This window comes from Mchenga conophoros, linkage group LG23 (genome assembly GCF_057382185.1).
Source record: "Mchenga conophoros isolate Kocher_MC1m ecotype Shallow Benthic linkage group LG23, M_conophoros_male_GT1.1, whole genome shotgun sequence".
In the NCBI taxonomy this organism is placed as follows: Eukaryota; Metazoa; Chordata; class Actinopteri; order Cichliformes; family Cichlidae; genus Mchenga; species Mchenga conophoros.
The window spans coordinates 20,959,413-20,976,417 of record NC_140547.1 but is presented as its reverse complement, the minus strand read 5'-3'; the positions used below and the strand labels follow the sequence as shown (position 1 = coordinate 20,976,417).

Sequence of the window (17,005 nt, the reverse complement as noted above, 5' to 3'; positions counted from 1 at the left end):
TTTTTTTCCTTCTGCTGTGTTTCCATATTATTTATGCATGACCATATTTTGATATTTGCCAATACAGTTGATCATGATTGAACAGTAAGTTATAGTCACAACAGCACCTGATGCTTCATTTATTGATAATGTGGTGAACTGTTCATCCATGATGCAAATCTCCCGTTCCAACACATCCCAAAGATGCTCTGATGGTTGTAGAGGCCATTTAAGTAGAATGAAGTCCTTGTCGTGTTCAAGAAACCAGTTTGAGATGATTTGAGCTTTGTGCTATCATGCTGGAAGAAGCCATACAGGGATGGTCAGCAAAAAATATTCACGTAGGCTGTGGTGTTTAGAAAAAGTGCCAAGGAAATAACCCCATGCCATTATACCACCACCAGTCTGAACCTTTGATATAAGGAAGGACGGATCCATGCTTCCATATTGCTCAAATTCTAACCCTGCCATCTGAATCTCACAGCAGCGTGTCTCATCAGAGCAGGCAACAGTTTTTCCAGTTTTCCCGGTCTGGATGGGCCTGGGCCCCCTTTCCCTGGCGGGTCGCGGAGTATGGGGGTGCCTACTGGGGTCAGGGAAGGAAGGGAGGGGAGCTGGCCCCAGGGAGGGGTCACTTGCCCCTCCCTTCCTTCCCTCCCCATCTCCAGCTGCCTCCCTCTTCCCGCTCCACCACAATCACCCACACATGCAGGACCTTGGAGTAGGGGTATGTCACCAGGGTGCAGAGGAGGCTACCCCCCCCCCCCCCCCCCCCCCCCCTCTGTCCCCTTCTGGCTGCCTCTGCCTCAATTTTATCCCACAACTTAGACATTCACATTACTCACACTCTCATTACACATACATATAGGATCTTGGGGGTGGGCACGATACACGGAATCCAAAGTACCATCAGGGTGTACACCCCACCCCTGGCGTCGTTGCCCACCTCTCAATTTTAAATACACGTAGACATTGAGGGCTAGCAGGAGGGACCATGCGCTTACCTGCTGCTCTCTGGCAGGTAGCTCCATGCCCTCCTGGGTTTTAAATGCACCTTAGAACACACATGCATCAACACTACAATGAGCGGGTGGAGGGAGGTTTGGAGTCTTCTCTCACCCCCATTCTCTGCGACCTGCTGGAGCGGGGGGGCTAGGAGGAGGAGTTGGCCGTCCGACTGCGGTCTGGAGTGTGGGGCCTCCCTGCTGCTGCGGAGCATGAGGGTGGGAATGGATGTTTGTGTCTGTGTGTGCCTATTATAAATAGATTGTAAACATTAATTTTGATTCTTTCATTAGCACACTTACTTGTTTAAGAGTACAACATTAGAAGTGTTTTAATTGAACAGGACGAGCCCTGATTTAGACATGGTGGCCTGCCCTGTTACAAGCATTCATGCTTCCATTGGTTCATTATGTGTTAATTCTTTTGGTCATCTCTGGGTGTTTTATATGCGGTGGCAGCTGAAACAAATAAAATGCAGGGACTTTTTTCCCCTCCTGGGTGCTTTGTCTTTGTTATGGTCAGTTTTTCCTTCAGAGGTAGATATTTTTATTTTCATTCCCTCACCTTCATTTCAAGTTTCAGCAATTGCTCTCCAGGAATTTGACAGTTTTGAATCCTTATTTTGATGCTATAATTGTTACTCTATATGCTGGAGAATGATTGATCCTCTCACTGATCAATTCAAAAACTGCAGTAAAAAAAAAAAAAAAGGAAATGCAAAGAAGACAGACGGCACTGAACAGGTGTATAGTTACATTTTCAGGAAGGTGCACATCAGGTTATACCATGAGGTTTCAGAGGGGTTCCCAGTTATGACATCGCTACAATGTACATTTCCTGCTGAAGCATAAACCCTCAGTAACTCACTGGAAATGTGACTGCTTGGCTAGCAGCACAAGATTGTAAATGTTTTCAACCATTCAATCCTCTGACCACTTGTGAGGCTAATAAGTCACCATCTACAGTGAAAACAATCACACATAAAACACAAAACAGTGCAACAATAATTTCAATACCTGATAAAGATCAGCTGCTTTTAGTTAGCTAGCACTGAGTTAGTTCCGACACCACTGGTACTAATTAAGCGTCCACTCCAAGATAAAGACCACTGAAGTAGGATGTACACCAGCCTTCATGCAACTTTTTAACCATTAGTTAGAATATACGATCAGAAAAGTCCCACGTATCAAACTTGTACACTTATATTAAGAATGTTCTGCAAACAATACAGCATCATTTTGAAAGGAAAACAACAGTATTTTTAATTCTAATAATTATTTTTAATTACTTTATTTTGGCATCAGCAGACTTCCATATAGACAGATTTGTATCTTTAGTGTTTGTGGCACACATGAACCGAAAACTCTGCATGTTTCGTCAGAATCATGGGAATTTATTACATCAGCAGTTGCAGCAAAAACAGTTTAAAATCTGTCATTCACCCCATCATCCCACGCCACCCTGGCCTCCCAACATGGCCGCCGAGCAGGACAGCAAAGAGAAAGTCAACTCTTCAATGTCTGTAAAGTCGGCGCCGTCCTCACTGATGCTGAAAGAAGAAACAGAAAAACTGTTTCCCTTTTGAGGCCTGGCGCTGCACAGCACAATCCCACAATGCACCTGTTCAGGTGGCACATCAGCCTCATTAAGCTCGTGAGCCTCAGTCTGGGTAAGAAGGGGCGGAGCCTGGGATACGAAGCAGCAGCCACATATCAGAGCAGACAACAAGAAGGAAAAAAACCCAAAAACGTTGATGCTGAAGAACAGGCACGTTGGAATACTGTGTGTGTGTGTGCGTGTGTGTGTGTATTATGTCTAAACTATCACTGTTTACAACAGTGGAAAAAACTGTTCGTTTCTCACAGAAAAACACTGTCACGTCTTTTATCTGCTTTTTTTTTCTCTTTTCAATTTTTTCTCTTTGTTCCTCCGTTGGTCGCTGCCGCTGCCTTGTCGTCTAATGGAGGAAGAGCGAGTGTGTGTCTTTGTAGTTCAGGTCCCTCAGATGATCTCAAAGGTCTTCTTCAGCTCCATGATCAACTGCCAATCAGATTTCTGCATCTCGTCTCTGAACCAGTTCTTCAGAGCGTCGATGGACGCCCGTGTGATCTGAAACAAAAACAAAGAGGTTGTTAAAATAACCAGAAACAGCCTTTCATTCTTTGCTCTAAAAGCTCTGAGCCCACATTTAAGTTTGCCTGCTGCTACAACCATTTTTTGACAGTAAAACCAAACAGAAATTAAAGTGAACACAACGTAAAACTAGTTTAAACACAGTTGAAAAACAGCACCAGGTTTTATTTCACTGTCTGGACGTCTCTGCTTTTGTTGTACAGAAAACAGAAAGACTACATGAAATTCTTGGCCTGACTAACTCGAAAGACACGAAGATATTCTCCTTCTTTCCCCTTATTTAGCCTCTATTTAGGCTCGTTATTTCTTCCTTGCTTTTCTGTCTCCTCTTCCTAACACTGCTACCTGGACACTGACTGAAATCGACCTTTTAGCGGCGGAGTGAACAGCAGTGTTCACGGTAATTGTGATTTTTGTGAAGCCTCTCGTCTAACGTTCTTCTGTTCCTCCTTTAAGGGCGTGTCCTCACCTTGCTGACGATGATGTCTGTGGCTTCAAAATGGCGCCCGTACATCTTTGGCGACTCTCCTGGGATTGGCTCAATCTTGATGCAGATCTCCTGGCCCTTCTTCGCACTGTCAACGGGCTTGTGATTTATCTCGATGCTGGTGACCACACCGATGTCCACAAACTGACATGTGAACACAAAGGGTTAGTTTACAGTTCATTTTATAATTCACACAAACATCCACAGAGACTGTAAGCGGGTCTTACCGCTTTGCTGGGGACGCAGAGGGGCGTTCCCTGTTTCAGGACTCCAGCCTCCACTGTGACCCCCATCACGATGGGATCTCGGGAGTTAAAGATGAACTGAGGAAGAACTCGCAGCTTCACTGGGAACACGGCAACATGCCTGATGACACAGATAAAAAAACACATTAACCTTCGAACAACCCATAAGTTAAATTAATCGATCACAGTCACATTGTTACTGAAGCCTAATTATCACACTGATCTGCTCCATTTTCAGCGGCACGCTGGAAGAATGTGAAAATAAATCAAGAGCATCATCTGCATATAAACTGACTTTTACAACCAATAATAACAAATAGAATCATCTACAAATGTATTATAGATCATTAAAAAACGCATAACAAAACACAGGGTTAGTTAAACAGAAGTTATTCTGTGAAAGGACACCATCATATATTTGCATATATACAAAAAAGGCTTATTAGCTGCAATGGACAAATAAAAGCCTTTTGGACTCCATCAACTATTTAATTAGAGTTTTTCACTATGTTATAGTATGTTGCTTGTTATTCCAGTCAATAAAAAGTCAAAAACACCCAAAGAAATCTGAACAATTAACACAAACGTGAGCTTTTCTTACCTAAACTCGTCCTGTTTGGCCTTCTTGTAGTCTTCTCTGTACTTGGTGAAAGCATCAAATAGGTGGTAGATGATTTCAGCAGAGAAGATGCGAACTCCCAGACTGTCAGCCATCTCCTGACTCTCCCGCTCCACCTTCACATCGAAGGCCAGGATCACAGCGTACCTGCCAACACCAACCCCCCAAAACTCTGTCACATCTACAGGTTCTACACCAGTGCTCCACCAGTACTAATTTCAACAGAGATACAAGGACGTCTGTGAAATGTATTCAGATTTTTTTTTTTTTGGATCATAAAATATTTTAATAGTTGTCCCAAATATTTTTAAATTAAAATTAGCCAGATATTTGTGGGTGCAGATTCTACAGTGTTTCTGCACTAACTAACTTGTGTTCATTTTGGCTGAGTGTGTGTTTATACTGTGACGTACTGCGGGTCGTGCTCCAACATGGTTGACGCCTTCATCACATCCTTCTTATGAACTGGGCCAATGTTAATGCCAGCGTACTGCAGGGACACACACACAGAGTTCAAAGGTCAAGGACTGTTAGTTTCTACTTCCTGTAGATTTTCAAAATAAGAGCTCTCAGCTGTACTGTCAGGTACTTACAGGGACTTTGGATGTCCGCAGGAACTCGAGCAGAGCCTCCAGCGATCCCAGCGTCGATGCCTGGACGTAAACACCTTTCTCCTCCAGTTTGATGGAGCTCAGAGTCTGCTTAAGCTCTCGCACCAGTTCATCCTGAAAACCAGCACGTGTAAGCAAACCGGGAGTCTTACAGGACCAGTTCAGTCCTAGTCTTGGAGTTTAACTTGGACTAAAGGGAAAAGCACTGTTACCCTTAGGACGGGGATCTCGTCATCCTTGTGAGCCACCAGCAGGGGGAGCCCGGCCAACGTCTTCTCCAAGTCTTTCCCCAGAATCTTCACTCCCTGAGCCGTCGACACTTCCTTGTGCTTCTCGTACTGGTTCTGCACACGACAACCAATCAACACGTCAACCACATTTATGAAGTCCAAAAAGCAGAGACTATGGCCATGAAAATGCATCTTTTCTTCTCAGTTTTGTCCTCCCGTCCACACGGCGTTTTCAAATATTTTGAAAATGCTCTCCAAAGCGGAACATTTGAAAACGCCGTTTTGGCGTCGCAGTGTGGACAGCGAACCCGGAGCCTTTTCGAAAATGATGACACATTTTAGTCATGTGACCAATTACGCTAAGATAGCGGAGGGCATTATACAGCAGTTGTTTTGTTTGCTCTGAATCTTGACAGCCCTATTAAAGATTAATATCAGTCTGTACATGCTCCAGATGGCTTTTCTTCAAATTCTTTAACTCTCACTCGCTTTTGCAACTTTGTACTTTTGTGTTACTCGCAGCAACAACTCCACCTCATTGTTAGTCCATTTAAAAAACTCAACATTCTGCTGCAACGTTTCAAAGAACCGGAAAGTAAAGAAACGGCAGACAGAAATGAGGCAGGTCGAATCTTCTTGCGCTTCACGCATGCGCAGTACAGGAACGTAAGCGTGTTCGGGCGTTTCAATGTGGACGCACAACTCTGTGAAAACAACTGAAAACGCTTTTTCAGATAAAAACGCCGTTTTCAAATCTATCCGGGCTGGTGTGGACGTAGCCTATGAGTAGAAGTGAATTCATGTCTAATGATAAAGTGCACTTCTCCATCATTCACCACCACTAAAGCTTGATCTTGTTTCTTCACACATAGTCCCTCATGCTGAGTTTGGTAAACCTGAGTGCTTAAAAACATTAATAAGAACAATGAAGTGTAAAAACAATTAAAACCAGGATGGTTTTTTGGATTGCAGAACATACTTGACTTGTCTTTTTTTTTTTTTTTTAGACAAATGTCAAAAACACATGTTTATGCTGAAAAACAATGCATATGTACAAGAAGTTAGAGCTCCATAATGAAATCCTCGAGCTTCGGCCGCTCTTGTTTTTCTTTCTTCTCTTTCATTTTTTGTTTAAATAAATAATTAAAAGTGATTAAAACTCTCAATGTGAGAGAATAAACAAAGCTCTGCTGGAAATTTACAGCACAGTCTTATTTCTGACAGGAAAAGGCCGCAGGCTGACTTAGATGAACAAGCCTTCAATGAGAGGGATTTGATGCACTTGGAAAAACAACAACAGTGTGTATAGTTGGTCTTCTGCAGTAAAGGCAAAGACTGTGTGACCTAATCTGACATATGACGTGTGTGTATGCAGTCATTAAAAACCATTTCATAACAAAAGTGTGCATTTTGCATGAGTTAATGTGACCCCATTAGTAAAACTCACCATATAACTCACTTTAAAAGCATCATTTTAGAAAATTCAAAGTAAAGTCTTCTCATTCCTCAATCTTTTAGATTTAGAGGAAAATATAACAACTATTATTGTGGGCAATTTTATTTAGGATTAGTCTGTACAGGATAACGTTTTTAAATCAGCGTTAAGTTTTTGTTTTTAGTTTTAAAGAAAAATCTTTTACGAACGCCAAACAATTTTTTGTGCGTTTAGTTTTATATCAAATATGAAAAATAATCACACAAAGACTGAACAAATGCGGAGAAACAAATGTATAATGTGCCAGCAGGGGGAGCCCCATCATCATATATCAAAGGAATCCACATCCTATTCATGGTTTGTACTGGTCAATGAAAACAAAGAAATAAAAATAAAAAGTCCTAAATCTGAGGAATAAATCAAATAAGGACAAAGCAGGCCCTTCATAAAAATGACCCAGTCGAACCACACATCTTTTCTAAAGCCGACATTTTTCCCCAGTTTTTATTTATTTATTTATTTTTTAAACGTTGACTGTGTTACTTAAATTCCTTTTTTAATGCTTTTAATATAAAGCGCTTTGTCTGGGAAAGTGTCACACAAATCGTTATCTGCTAAATAATTAACTACAGTCACCTCCCTCATATACACGTGAGGGAAGCTGCATGAAACAGATACAAGCAGCTCTTTTTGTTGAACTGACTGCTTTAAACACCATGAGTAATTTAACTCAAAGCCATGATAGTAAAAAATCTTCCCGCTACATCTGAGCCAGATACATGTTTAAAAGCTGCTCTAACAAAATTTTAGACATGTTTACCTTCACTCGGAGTTCCTTCAGTGGAGGTGGCAGCAACAACCCCCTGATCTGCGTGACGATGGGCCCTTCCACCCCTGGTACGATGATGGTCTCTCCTTCCCGCAGACGACCGTTAATCAGGATGACATCTATCGTTGTTCCCATACCGGGCAGCGCTTTTACCTAAACACACAAAGATCACATGAAGTTAGTGTCTGGACGGTGGAGGAATGGAAAAAGTAGAGACAACAGATAAAATTGAACTCACCTCCATGACCTGAGCTCGCAGCTCGTCACAGTGCGCTAACCGCCGGGCCAACATTGTTTGGGTGAGCTCGACCAATAGGGCGATGAGGTTCCCCATACCATCACCACTGTGGGCTGACGTAGGAACCAACGATACAAATGTACGGGGGTCCTTATTCTCATAAAACAAGGCGGCGTTAAGACCCTGAGGACAAACAGCACACAGAAAACAAAGTTCAGGGAAACTGAGCTTGATGTCGTCTTTGGTGTTCCTCAAGCCTCAATGCTGGATGCTCTAAACTACAAAATGTTATTTCAGACTGTGAAAAAGATTACTATATAATGCAGCTTCTAAACTTTTTAGGGAGACTTTATAATATAATAAAACTTGCTGAGAAGCTTATTTTGTTGAATAAAAACAGTAAAAATCTTTTGTTTTACCCATTTGAATAACATTTTGATTATATTTAATTATAAGTAGGATAATATTCTAAGTAGTGAGTATATATTACATACAGTATATACATAAATACAAAATAGATACTAAGTACATTATGTATTTTCTTGTCTAACTCACGCTCTTTAATGAAACATTAGAAAAACTTGCTATTGGACTGTTATCATCTGAAATTGAATGGAAGTAAATGGCACAATGACCATAATGAATAAGTATTTCTCATTGTTGTGCTGTGATTGGCTGATAAATGATGATGTAATGCTCAACACCTGTTGTGCGAACTCCACAATGATGGCCTTGGCTCTTTCGTCAAACTCGTCTTTTGTGTTCTTCTTCTGCTTCTTTAGTGTAGCCACGACATCGGTTTCTGGACTCTTCTTCCAGTCGTAGAGGCGGTCGATCTGGTAACGGCAATAAAAAAAAAATTTAAAAAATCAATCTCAGAAAATTTGCAAGAGAAGAAGAAAAAGGTGAGGCTGATGTCGAGGAGCTGGCAGACCTTGTTGAGGGCAACGATGAAGGGGCACTTCTTCTCCTTCAGCAGGTTGATGGACTCCAGCGTCTGAGGCTCCAAGCCGTGCATGATGTCCACCACCAGGATGGCGATGTCGCACAGTGAACTGCCTCTGTTCCTCAGGTTACTGCAGAGAGAGAGGTCAGTTAGTGACAGACAGAATCAGGTGAGTGAGACAGGCAAGTCAGGAGAGACGGGCGTTACCTAAAGGACTCGTGTCCAGGTGTGTCGATGATCAGCATGCCAGGGATTTTGATGCTTTCTTTGTTGAACTGCACAAACATCACAGGGGTTAATACACAGTAACCATAAACACAGTTTATTCATCGTTCAGAGTGAGATGGCATACGTTTTTAGCCATCTTTGTCTGCTCCTCGATGGTCTCCTTCGGGACGTTTGTGGCGCCGATCTGCTGAGTGATTCCTCCGGCCTCGCCATCCTGAACGTGGGTGTGTCGGAGCTGCACGCAAACAACAAAACAAACAACAATAAGTAAACGTTGTAACGTCAGTAACAGTTGGTAAAAATTCTGTAAGCAGAGAGTAAACGTCACCTTGTCCAGGATCTTGGTCTTGCCGGTGTCGACGTGTCCGAGCACACACACCACTGGTGCCCTCAGCGTTTCCAAGTCGATGTTCTTCATGTTCTCCGCTCGGCGTTTCTAAGGAGACAAACAGAACCTGTCAGTCAGAGATGGGTATAGAGAGAGATCCTGTCACTCCCCCTGATTTTGCAGTGTCTCTCACCTCTATCCTCCTCTTGGCGCGGTCGTACAGTCGCTCCTCTTTCGTCCTGCCATCATCGTCCTCGCTCTCGCTGCTTTCATCCTCGCTCGGCGCCCTCCTCTTACCCTGGCTTGCGACCGTTGGCTTCTCCACTTCAGCTTCTTCCTCACTGTCCTCATCGTCTTCATCTTCCTCCTCGTCATCATCATCCTCATCCTCTTCTTCCTCCTCCTCTTCATCCTCACTAGCAGCAGGCTGAGGAGCAGCAATGTCCTCCTTCACCTCAATGTGGACTTTTTTCAGCTCTGAAAGGTGACAGATGGAAGTTTTAATTCTACTGCTATAACATTTAATGCTTCAGTTCGGTTTTGTCTTAAATTTAACATGTTTGTCTAAAATGAATGTTGTCATAGTGAAACAGACCGAGCTCTACCATCACGTGACTAGTCAATGCCAGCAAACGCCCCCCCCCCAAAAAAAAACAACAACACAGGCCTTGCCCATACAGTGGGGCAAAAAAGTATTTAGTCAGCCACCGATTGTGCAAGTTCCCCCACCTAAAATGATGACAGAGGTCAGTAATTTGCACCAGAGGTACACTTCAACTGTGAGAGACAGAATGTGAAAAAAAAAAAATCCATGAATCCACATGGTAGGATTTGTAAAGAATTTATTCGTAAATCAGGGTGGAAAATAAGTATTTGGTCAGTAACAAAAATACAACTCAATACTTTGTAACATAACCTTTGTTGGCAATAACAGAGGTCAAACGTTTACTATAGGTCTTTACCAGGTTTGCACACACAGTAGCTGGTATTTTGGCCCATTCCTCCATGCAGATCTTCTCGAGAGCAGTGATGTTTTGGGGCTGTCGCCGAGCAACACGGACTTTCAACTCCCGCCACAGATTTTCTATGGGGTTGAGGTCTGGAGACTGGCTAGGCCACTCCAGGACTTTCAAATGCTTCTTACGGAGCCACTCCTTTGTTGCCCGGGCGGTGTGTTTTGGATCATTGTCATGTTGGAAGACCCAGCCTCGTTTCATCTTCAAAGTTCTCACTGATGGAAGGAGGTTTTGGCTCAAAATCTCACGATACATGGCCCCATTCATTCTGTCCTTAACACGGATCAGTCGTCCTGTCCCCTTGGCAGAAAAACAGCCCCATAGCATGATGTTTCCACCCCCATGCTTCACAGTAGGTATGGTGTTCTTGGGATGCAACTCAGTATTCTTCTTCCTCCAAACACGACGAGTGGAGTTTATACCAAAAAGTTCTACTTTGGTTTCATCTGACCACATGACATTCTCCCAATCCTCTGCTGTATCATCCATGTGCTCTCTGGCAAACTTCAGACGGGCCTGGACATGCACTGGCTTCAGCAGCGGAACACGTCTGGCACTGCGGGATTTGATTCCCTGCCGTTGTAGTGTGTTACTGATGGTGACCTTTGTTACTTTGGTCCCAGCTCTCTGCAGGTCATTCACCAGGTCCCCCCGTGTGGTTCTGGGATCTTTGCTCACCGTTCTCATGATCATTTTGACCCCACGGGATGAGATCTTGCGTGGAGCCCCAGATCGAGGGAGATTATCAGTGGTCTTGTATGTCTTCCATTTTCTGATGATTGCTCCCACAGTTGATTTGTTCACACCAAGCTGCTTGCCTATTGTAGATTCACTCTTCCCAGTCTGGTGCAGGTCTACAATACTTTTCCTGGTGTCCTTCGAAAGCTCTTTGGTCTTGGCCATGGCGGAGTTTGGAGTCTGACTGTTTGAGGCTGTGGACAGGTGTCTTTTATACAGATGATGAGTTCAAACAGGTGCCATTCATACAGGTAACGAGTGGGGGACAGAAAAGCTTCTTACAGAAGACATTACAGGTCTGTGAGAGCCAGAGATTTTCCTTGTTTGAGGTGACCAAATACTTATTTTCCACCCTAATTTACGAATAAATTCTTTACAAATCCTACCATGTGAATTCATGGATTTTTTTTTCACATTCTGTCTCTCACAGTTGAAGTGTACCTCTGGTGCAAATTACTGACCTCTGTCATCATTTTAAGTGGGGGAACTTGCACAATCGGTGGCTGACTAAATACTTTTTTGCCCCACTGTATGTTTTTAATATTGAAAGTCTTAAGTCCAACAAGCCTAGTGCATAAAAATAAAAGAACTCTCAGTCTAGTCAGTACCTAAAAACAAACAAAAAAATAAAGAAGGCTAGTCTGTGCCAATGAAAGTACATCCTTAGTTTAATCAGTACCAAACAACAGTACTTGCCTCGGTTAGTTGGTAATGAGCAGAAAGAACTTGTCTAAGTCTGGTCAGTACCAAACAGAAACACCTCAATCAGTAAGTGCTGATAAAAGTATACACGATTCTCTCCAAGTCTATTCAATACCAAAACACCTCAGGCTTAGTCTAGCCATAAGTAGGAAAAAACACACAATTAGTCTAGCCTTTCCAAAAAAAACCAAAAAAAACAACACACACACACACAAAAAGGGGGGATACTAAGTCTCTACCAAAAGAGCCTGTTTTAGTACGACCATTTTTGCTACTGAAAAACATCACACATGCCTAACCCATACTATAAAACAGCTTGCACATGCTTTGTGATACCAAAAGGGCACACCTAACACACACCAAGCTTAGACCTACTTTGATGTTTAAGAAACACATATGTGACATGCCTAGTTGGTACTAAAACAAGCACAAATCTAAGCCATGCCTTTCGGGTACTAAAACAAGCATTTGCCTGCACAGCACAGTTTCAGTACCTGCTTCTCGTCGTGTCCTGCTGAGCCCCATTTTCCTTTCTTTTTATTCATGAAATAAAAGCAACATATAAAGAATTTAGTTCCCTCAAAGCCAACAGTCACACATGCTACAGCTGCTTTTTGGACTTCAGTATATCCTGCCACGGACATTTTAACTCAAAAGGCTGGGAATCGAACCACCGACCCTCTGACTGGAGGTGAAACTGTCTTTTTTTCCCTGCAGTGTTTTTCTCCCCTTCTTTATTAGATGTGAAAACAGAGGAAAGAATCTAATCATTTCAGGTGACCAAGGCTCTCACCTTTCTCCTCGTCACTGGCAATGGCCTCCCAGTTATCCACAGCAGCTTCTGGCTTCACCTCTAAACACAGAGACAGAACAGAAACAAGTTAACTTCTGTTCAGCGCAATAAAACACCACCCTGATACCTCCACTTCACACCTGCAGCTCTTACCTGGTTCTGCAGGCGGTGCCTCAGCCTCTGTTTCCATTGCAACTGGCTCTGGAGTCTCTGAAGTCGGCGAGGTCACTTCTGATGTTTCTGGGAAGGGGAATGACAAAATTATTTTTATTATATGACCAGCAGGAGGACTGTAGCGTCTCTCGGCTGGTGCGAGCAGCAGCGCTGTACCTTCAGGAGTCTGGGTGGCGGGCTTCTTCCTCCTCTTGTCTCCATAAACAGGTTTCTTCTTTTGCACCTCTTTGTCTCTGGATGGCACATCAACACCTGCACACACAGAATCATATTAGCTGTACAGAGCTGACTGTACTGGAATGACTGCATTATACTTCTGCTCATAGCACCCACCCTGAGCCTGCAGCAACATGAGCGTGGCCTCAGCACGAGCTCGAGCTTCCTTCTGGGCCTTCGTCAGCAGCTTCCCCTCCTTCTTCAGGCGCTCCTTCCTCTCCTTCTCCTTCTGCTTCTTCTTCTCCTTGCGCTCCTGCTCCAGGCGCTCCTACAAGGGCAGCAAAACCGATGCCACAGCGATTCGCGATGAGACGACAGGAAAGACAAAAGTGAAGAAGAACAAGAAGGAGGTGGTGGAGCTTTGTGTTTTACCTTTTCCTGCCTCTCCTTCTCCAGCTCCTCCAGCCTCCTCTGCCGCTCCTCCTCCTCTTTCTTGGCTCGCTCCTCCTCCTGCAAAAACAGTTTAATCATTTTCAGATATCAAGCACCCATCCCATCATGATCTCCATGACTACGTCTCCCACAATGCCCCACCTCCTTCATCTTGGCCAGGGCCTCCTGCATGGCCTTCACTGTGGCCTTGCTAGGTCCCTTCTTCTTCTTGTCTTCATCCTTGTCTTTCTCTCCTTTCTTCTTCTTCTTGTCTTTCTTCTTTTTGTCGCCCTCCGGCTCCTCTGCAGAAGGAGAAGAAACCCGTCACACTGAATGGCATCACACGATTTCTTGTTTTTCCTGATAATAACTTACCCTCTGCTGCTGGCTCTGCCCCTTCCTGTTCTTCCAACACTGCTGCAGGAGGCGCATTTTGTGGAGGCGCGGACTCAGTCTTCTTCTCTGGCTCTTTCTTTGGCTCCACGCTGCCCTCCTTCTCCTTCTGCTTCTTCTGCTTCATCCTCTCCTCCTCTTTCTTTTTCCTCTCCCTCTCCTTCTTCTCTGCTTTCTTCTGTGCAGCCGTCTTGATTTTGAAGGTGCCATCGTCCTCCTGCTGCTCCTCCTCGTCTTCGCTCTCGGCCTTCAAAGGCTTCCCTTTCTTCTTCTTCTTGTCTCTCCTGGAGGTGAACTCCTCATCGTCTTCGGAGTCATCCTTTCCAACGCTGCCTCCTTCTTCTCCTTTCCTCATATCTTTGTCCTGGTCCTCCTCCTCGTCGGACACTGAAGGTTTTTTGCCTCCTTTCTTTCCTCCTTTGGTCTTCAGGCGAGACTGTGAGCTGCTGTCATCGTCAGATTCTGAAGCAGGAGTAGGAGGTGGGGCCTGGAGGAGCAAAGAATAGAAATTTAGACACTTTCTAAAGAGTCTGTGCTCTTATTTCTATGATATGACGTTTATGTTCATTATTTCACCTTCTTCTTCTCCTTTTGTTCTCCATTCCTTTCTCCATCAACATGACCTTCAGCATCATCACCCTCCTCATCCTCGGGGCTGGCTCCGCCCTTCTTTCCTTTTCTGGTCTTCTTCTTCTCCGGTTTAGGGGGCTCGAAACTCTCTACTTCTTCTGTGATGTCTGTTTTCTGCACAGAGAGAGATTCTTTGTATCAGAACAAATCTTCAATCTCTCTGACTGAAAAAGCATTTTTTAGCTGAAGTGCCCCTCGGATGCGTTTACCTTCCCCTTTCCTCCTGTGCTCTCGAGCGATAACTCCTCGAGCTCCTTCATGATGTCATCCTCACTGGAAGAGGAGGAAAGAACTGTTTTAGGAAATTTCAAAGCAGTAAGCTTGATTAAAATAAAAACGATCAGGAAGAATGTCTCACTCAAAGTCATCTTTCTTCCCTGCTTTCTTCTTCTTCTTTCCCTTTGGCTCTTTGGAAGCTCCGGCTCCTTCGATCTCCGCCGCCAGAGCGTCGATGTCATCTTTGGCACTGAGCACAGATTTGAAAAACGGTCAGAGCACGAGAGTGACACCCGACTAAAACCTGGTCAGACACTGAGAACACGGGCTGCGAGAGGAGACCGAGTTAGACTGTGTTTCTCTTTGTGTCAGAAGAATGTGAATGTGAAGAGCTGCTGACTCCTCATTTCCTTTCATTTCCCATCAGCCCTCTGAGGCACAGCGAGCACAGAGCGACAGCAGTGCTGTAACCACGGATTGCGTTCCCTCAAGTCACTGTAGATCAAATATCATCTGGCTTCAGACTCACAAAGGAAGACATCTAATCTGCTCTGTGAAACTGAAGATGAAGTATGGCAACAGCAAACCGCTGATTTATCAATTACATCTGAGATTTTCTGGCATTTTAGATCAAACTTTTAAAGTTTAAATTCATCTACAAAGTGAGCTGGAGGCACATTTGGATTACTGAGTAGGCCTCAAAAAGCTGCACACAGACTGTTAATATGTTGTGAGGGAAAACCTTAGAAGAGAGTTCATAAAGAGACAAAGTGTGCAGAAAAAGATGCACAGATGCACAAAAAGGTAAAACAAAAATTACAAAGGAACCAAACGTTAAATGCAAAGTTTAAAATAAAGAAAAAAAAACCTCCTCAAGAATGAAGAAAAATGGAAAAAGTTATGATGAGAAACTTTAAGGAAAAACTAGAAAAAATGAAGTATAAAAAAATAATGGTAACGTGCACAAATAGCGAGTAAAGAGTCATAAACAAAGACGAAACACAAACAAATAAAACGAAACAAACAAACATAAAACCTGCAAAGGTGTAAGGAGAAGTTCAAAAACACAGACAGACAGTAAAAATCAGCAGACAAGAAACTACAAATGAATTTAATATAAGTTTTTGCTAGAAGCGGCATTACTACCTCAATACGCTTTAACACAGAAAACAATAATATTAAAACCCAACATCTGGCAGGAGTTTCATGCTCCATCTGTGACGTCAGTGTTTGCATCATCACTCCCGTTATATCTATATTTGAGTTAAATGTTTATTTCAGCTAATTAGTGTGAGTTTCGCTCCCTGAGCCGTTTAATCTGATCAGAGCGTTTCTCGTGCAACGGTGTCCATGGAGGGTTAAAACTAGTTTGAAGCCTCTCGACTATTATTAGTGCATTATTAGTATTGATTATAAATGAAAGATTAGGTGATCGGGTTCATCAGCGTACCAAAACCCGATCAAACTTTCCTTTCACAAGCAGGTGATCGCTCCCAGACTGTGGCGTGTCTGTACCTGCCTGCTCTGTTTATATTTACTATAATCACGTTTTAGAGTTTACTCGTCAATAAAGGAGCAACAGCAGCACATCTGTGCTGTACCTGGGGATAGCCGTGACCGCAGCGGCTCAGGTGATTCAGCCAGGCTTGCGTCATCGAGCAGGTCTTTGCTCACAGGTGATGTGTCTCCGTTACAGCAACTGCAGGCCGCCTCTTAGAGCAGCCGGCTCTGAGGCGGCTAACGCGGACACATGTGGCTCCCGTGAGCCCCGCAGCTGGCGGCGGGAGGCCCACCCAGGCCTAGGGTAACCCGGATTCGCCCGTGTCAGCCCGCCTGCTGTTCTGTAATTCTCCTTAAGCCACATTCAGGCTGTTTAAAGCTTCGCTGCCTCACTCCCTCACAGACTCGTGGTTAGCATCCGCTAGCATGGCTAGCCATTAAGCTAACAGTGTAAGCAGCGGGAAAACGGGCCAGTCTGGGGGTGTTCACGGGCCGGGAGAGCCCCGATGGGGCTCGGTGTCAGTGCGGACCAGTGATGTTTATCGGTAGCCGGTGCGCTCCCTACCTGTCCTCTCCGGATTTCTTCTGTTTCTTCCCCATCTTGAAGCTTCAGGTCTCCGCTTACTTTGCTCTGTGTTGGCCGACGCACACGACGACTCACAGCGGGCAAAGATCTCCTATTGTCCGCGAGGAGGGGCCACTCCGCTCCTCCACCTCTAATGCCATACATCCTAGGGTGACCAACCGTCCTCTTTTTGCACTTGTTGACTTGTAAAAGCTTATATGACATTTTTTATTTCACCTTTTATTAACCGCACAGAGAAGGCATCGTTTAAATATGTTAAAGTTTTCTTTAAGCAAACAGTAAGTTCTCCATGTCTGGGCCAAGTGTCCTCTTTTTTGGAAATCAAAATATGGTCACCCTAGTGACACATTTCCACA

At 44.0% G+C, this 17,005-nt stretch overlaps 1 protein-coding gene across 2 annotated transcripts; it reads right to left on the bottom strand.

Annotated features, from left to right (window-relative positions):
- Window positions 1-2,242: 2,242 nt before the first annotated feature.
- On the bottom strand, window positions 2,243-16,786 carry eif5b (eukaryotic translation initiation factor 5B). Of its 2 annotated transcripts, XM_085265853.1 has the most exons (27): window positions 16,629-16,786; window positions 14,706-14,813; window positions 14,557-14,620; window positions 14,294-14,461; window positions 13,700-14,204; window positions 13,487-13,626; window positions 13,325-13,402; window positions 13,070-13,220; window positions 12,893-12,988; window positions 12,716-12,802; window positions 12,563-12,622; window positions 12,264-12,302; window positions 9,507-9,790; window positions 9,314-9,421; window positions 9,110-9,220; window positions 8,965-9,032; window positions 8,746-8,887; window positions 8,516-8,647; window positions 7,812-7,994; window positions 7,565-7,726; window positions 5,292-5,423; window positions 5,062-5,193; window positions 4,882-4,958; window positions 4,451-4,615; window positions 3,832-3,970; window positions 3,587-3,748; window positions 2,243-3,093 (listed from the first exon to the last, which is right to left on the bottom strand). In XM_085265853.1, exons 1-27 carry the CDS (start codon window positions 16,661-16,663, stop codon window positions 2,986-2,988), a joined length of 3,636 nt encoding a protein of 1,211 aa, XP_085121979.1. In that variant the 5' UTR covers window positions 16,664-16,786; the 3' UTR covers window positions 2,243-2,985. The 2 variants fall into 2 exon arrangements, with proteins under 2 accessions (XP_085121979.1, XP_085121980.1); XM_085265854.1 differs by lacking the exon at window positions 12,264-12,302.
- Window positions 16,787-17,005: the final 219 nt, after the last annotated feature.

Bases quoted from the DNA above. Each gene is read 5' to 3' on its own strand.
- eif5b (XM_085265853.1), bottom strand. From the start codon at position 16,663: ATGGGGAAGAAACAGAAGAAATCCGGAGAGGACAG. The intron at 8,888-8,964 runs GTAACGCCCGTC...CTCTCTCTGCAG, and splicing joins CCTGGACACGAGTCCTTTAG to TAACCTGAGGAACAGAGGCA. The intron at 3,749-3,831 runs GTAAGACCCGCT...TTCACATGTCAG, and splicing joins TCTGCGTCCCCAGCAAAGCG to TTTGTGGACATCGGTGTGGT.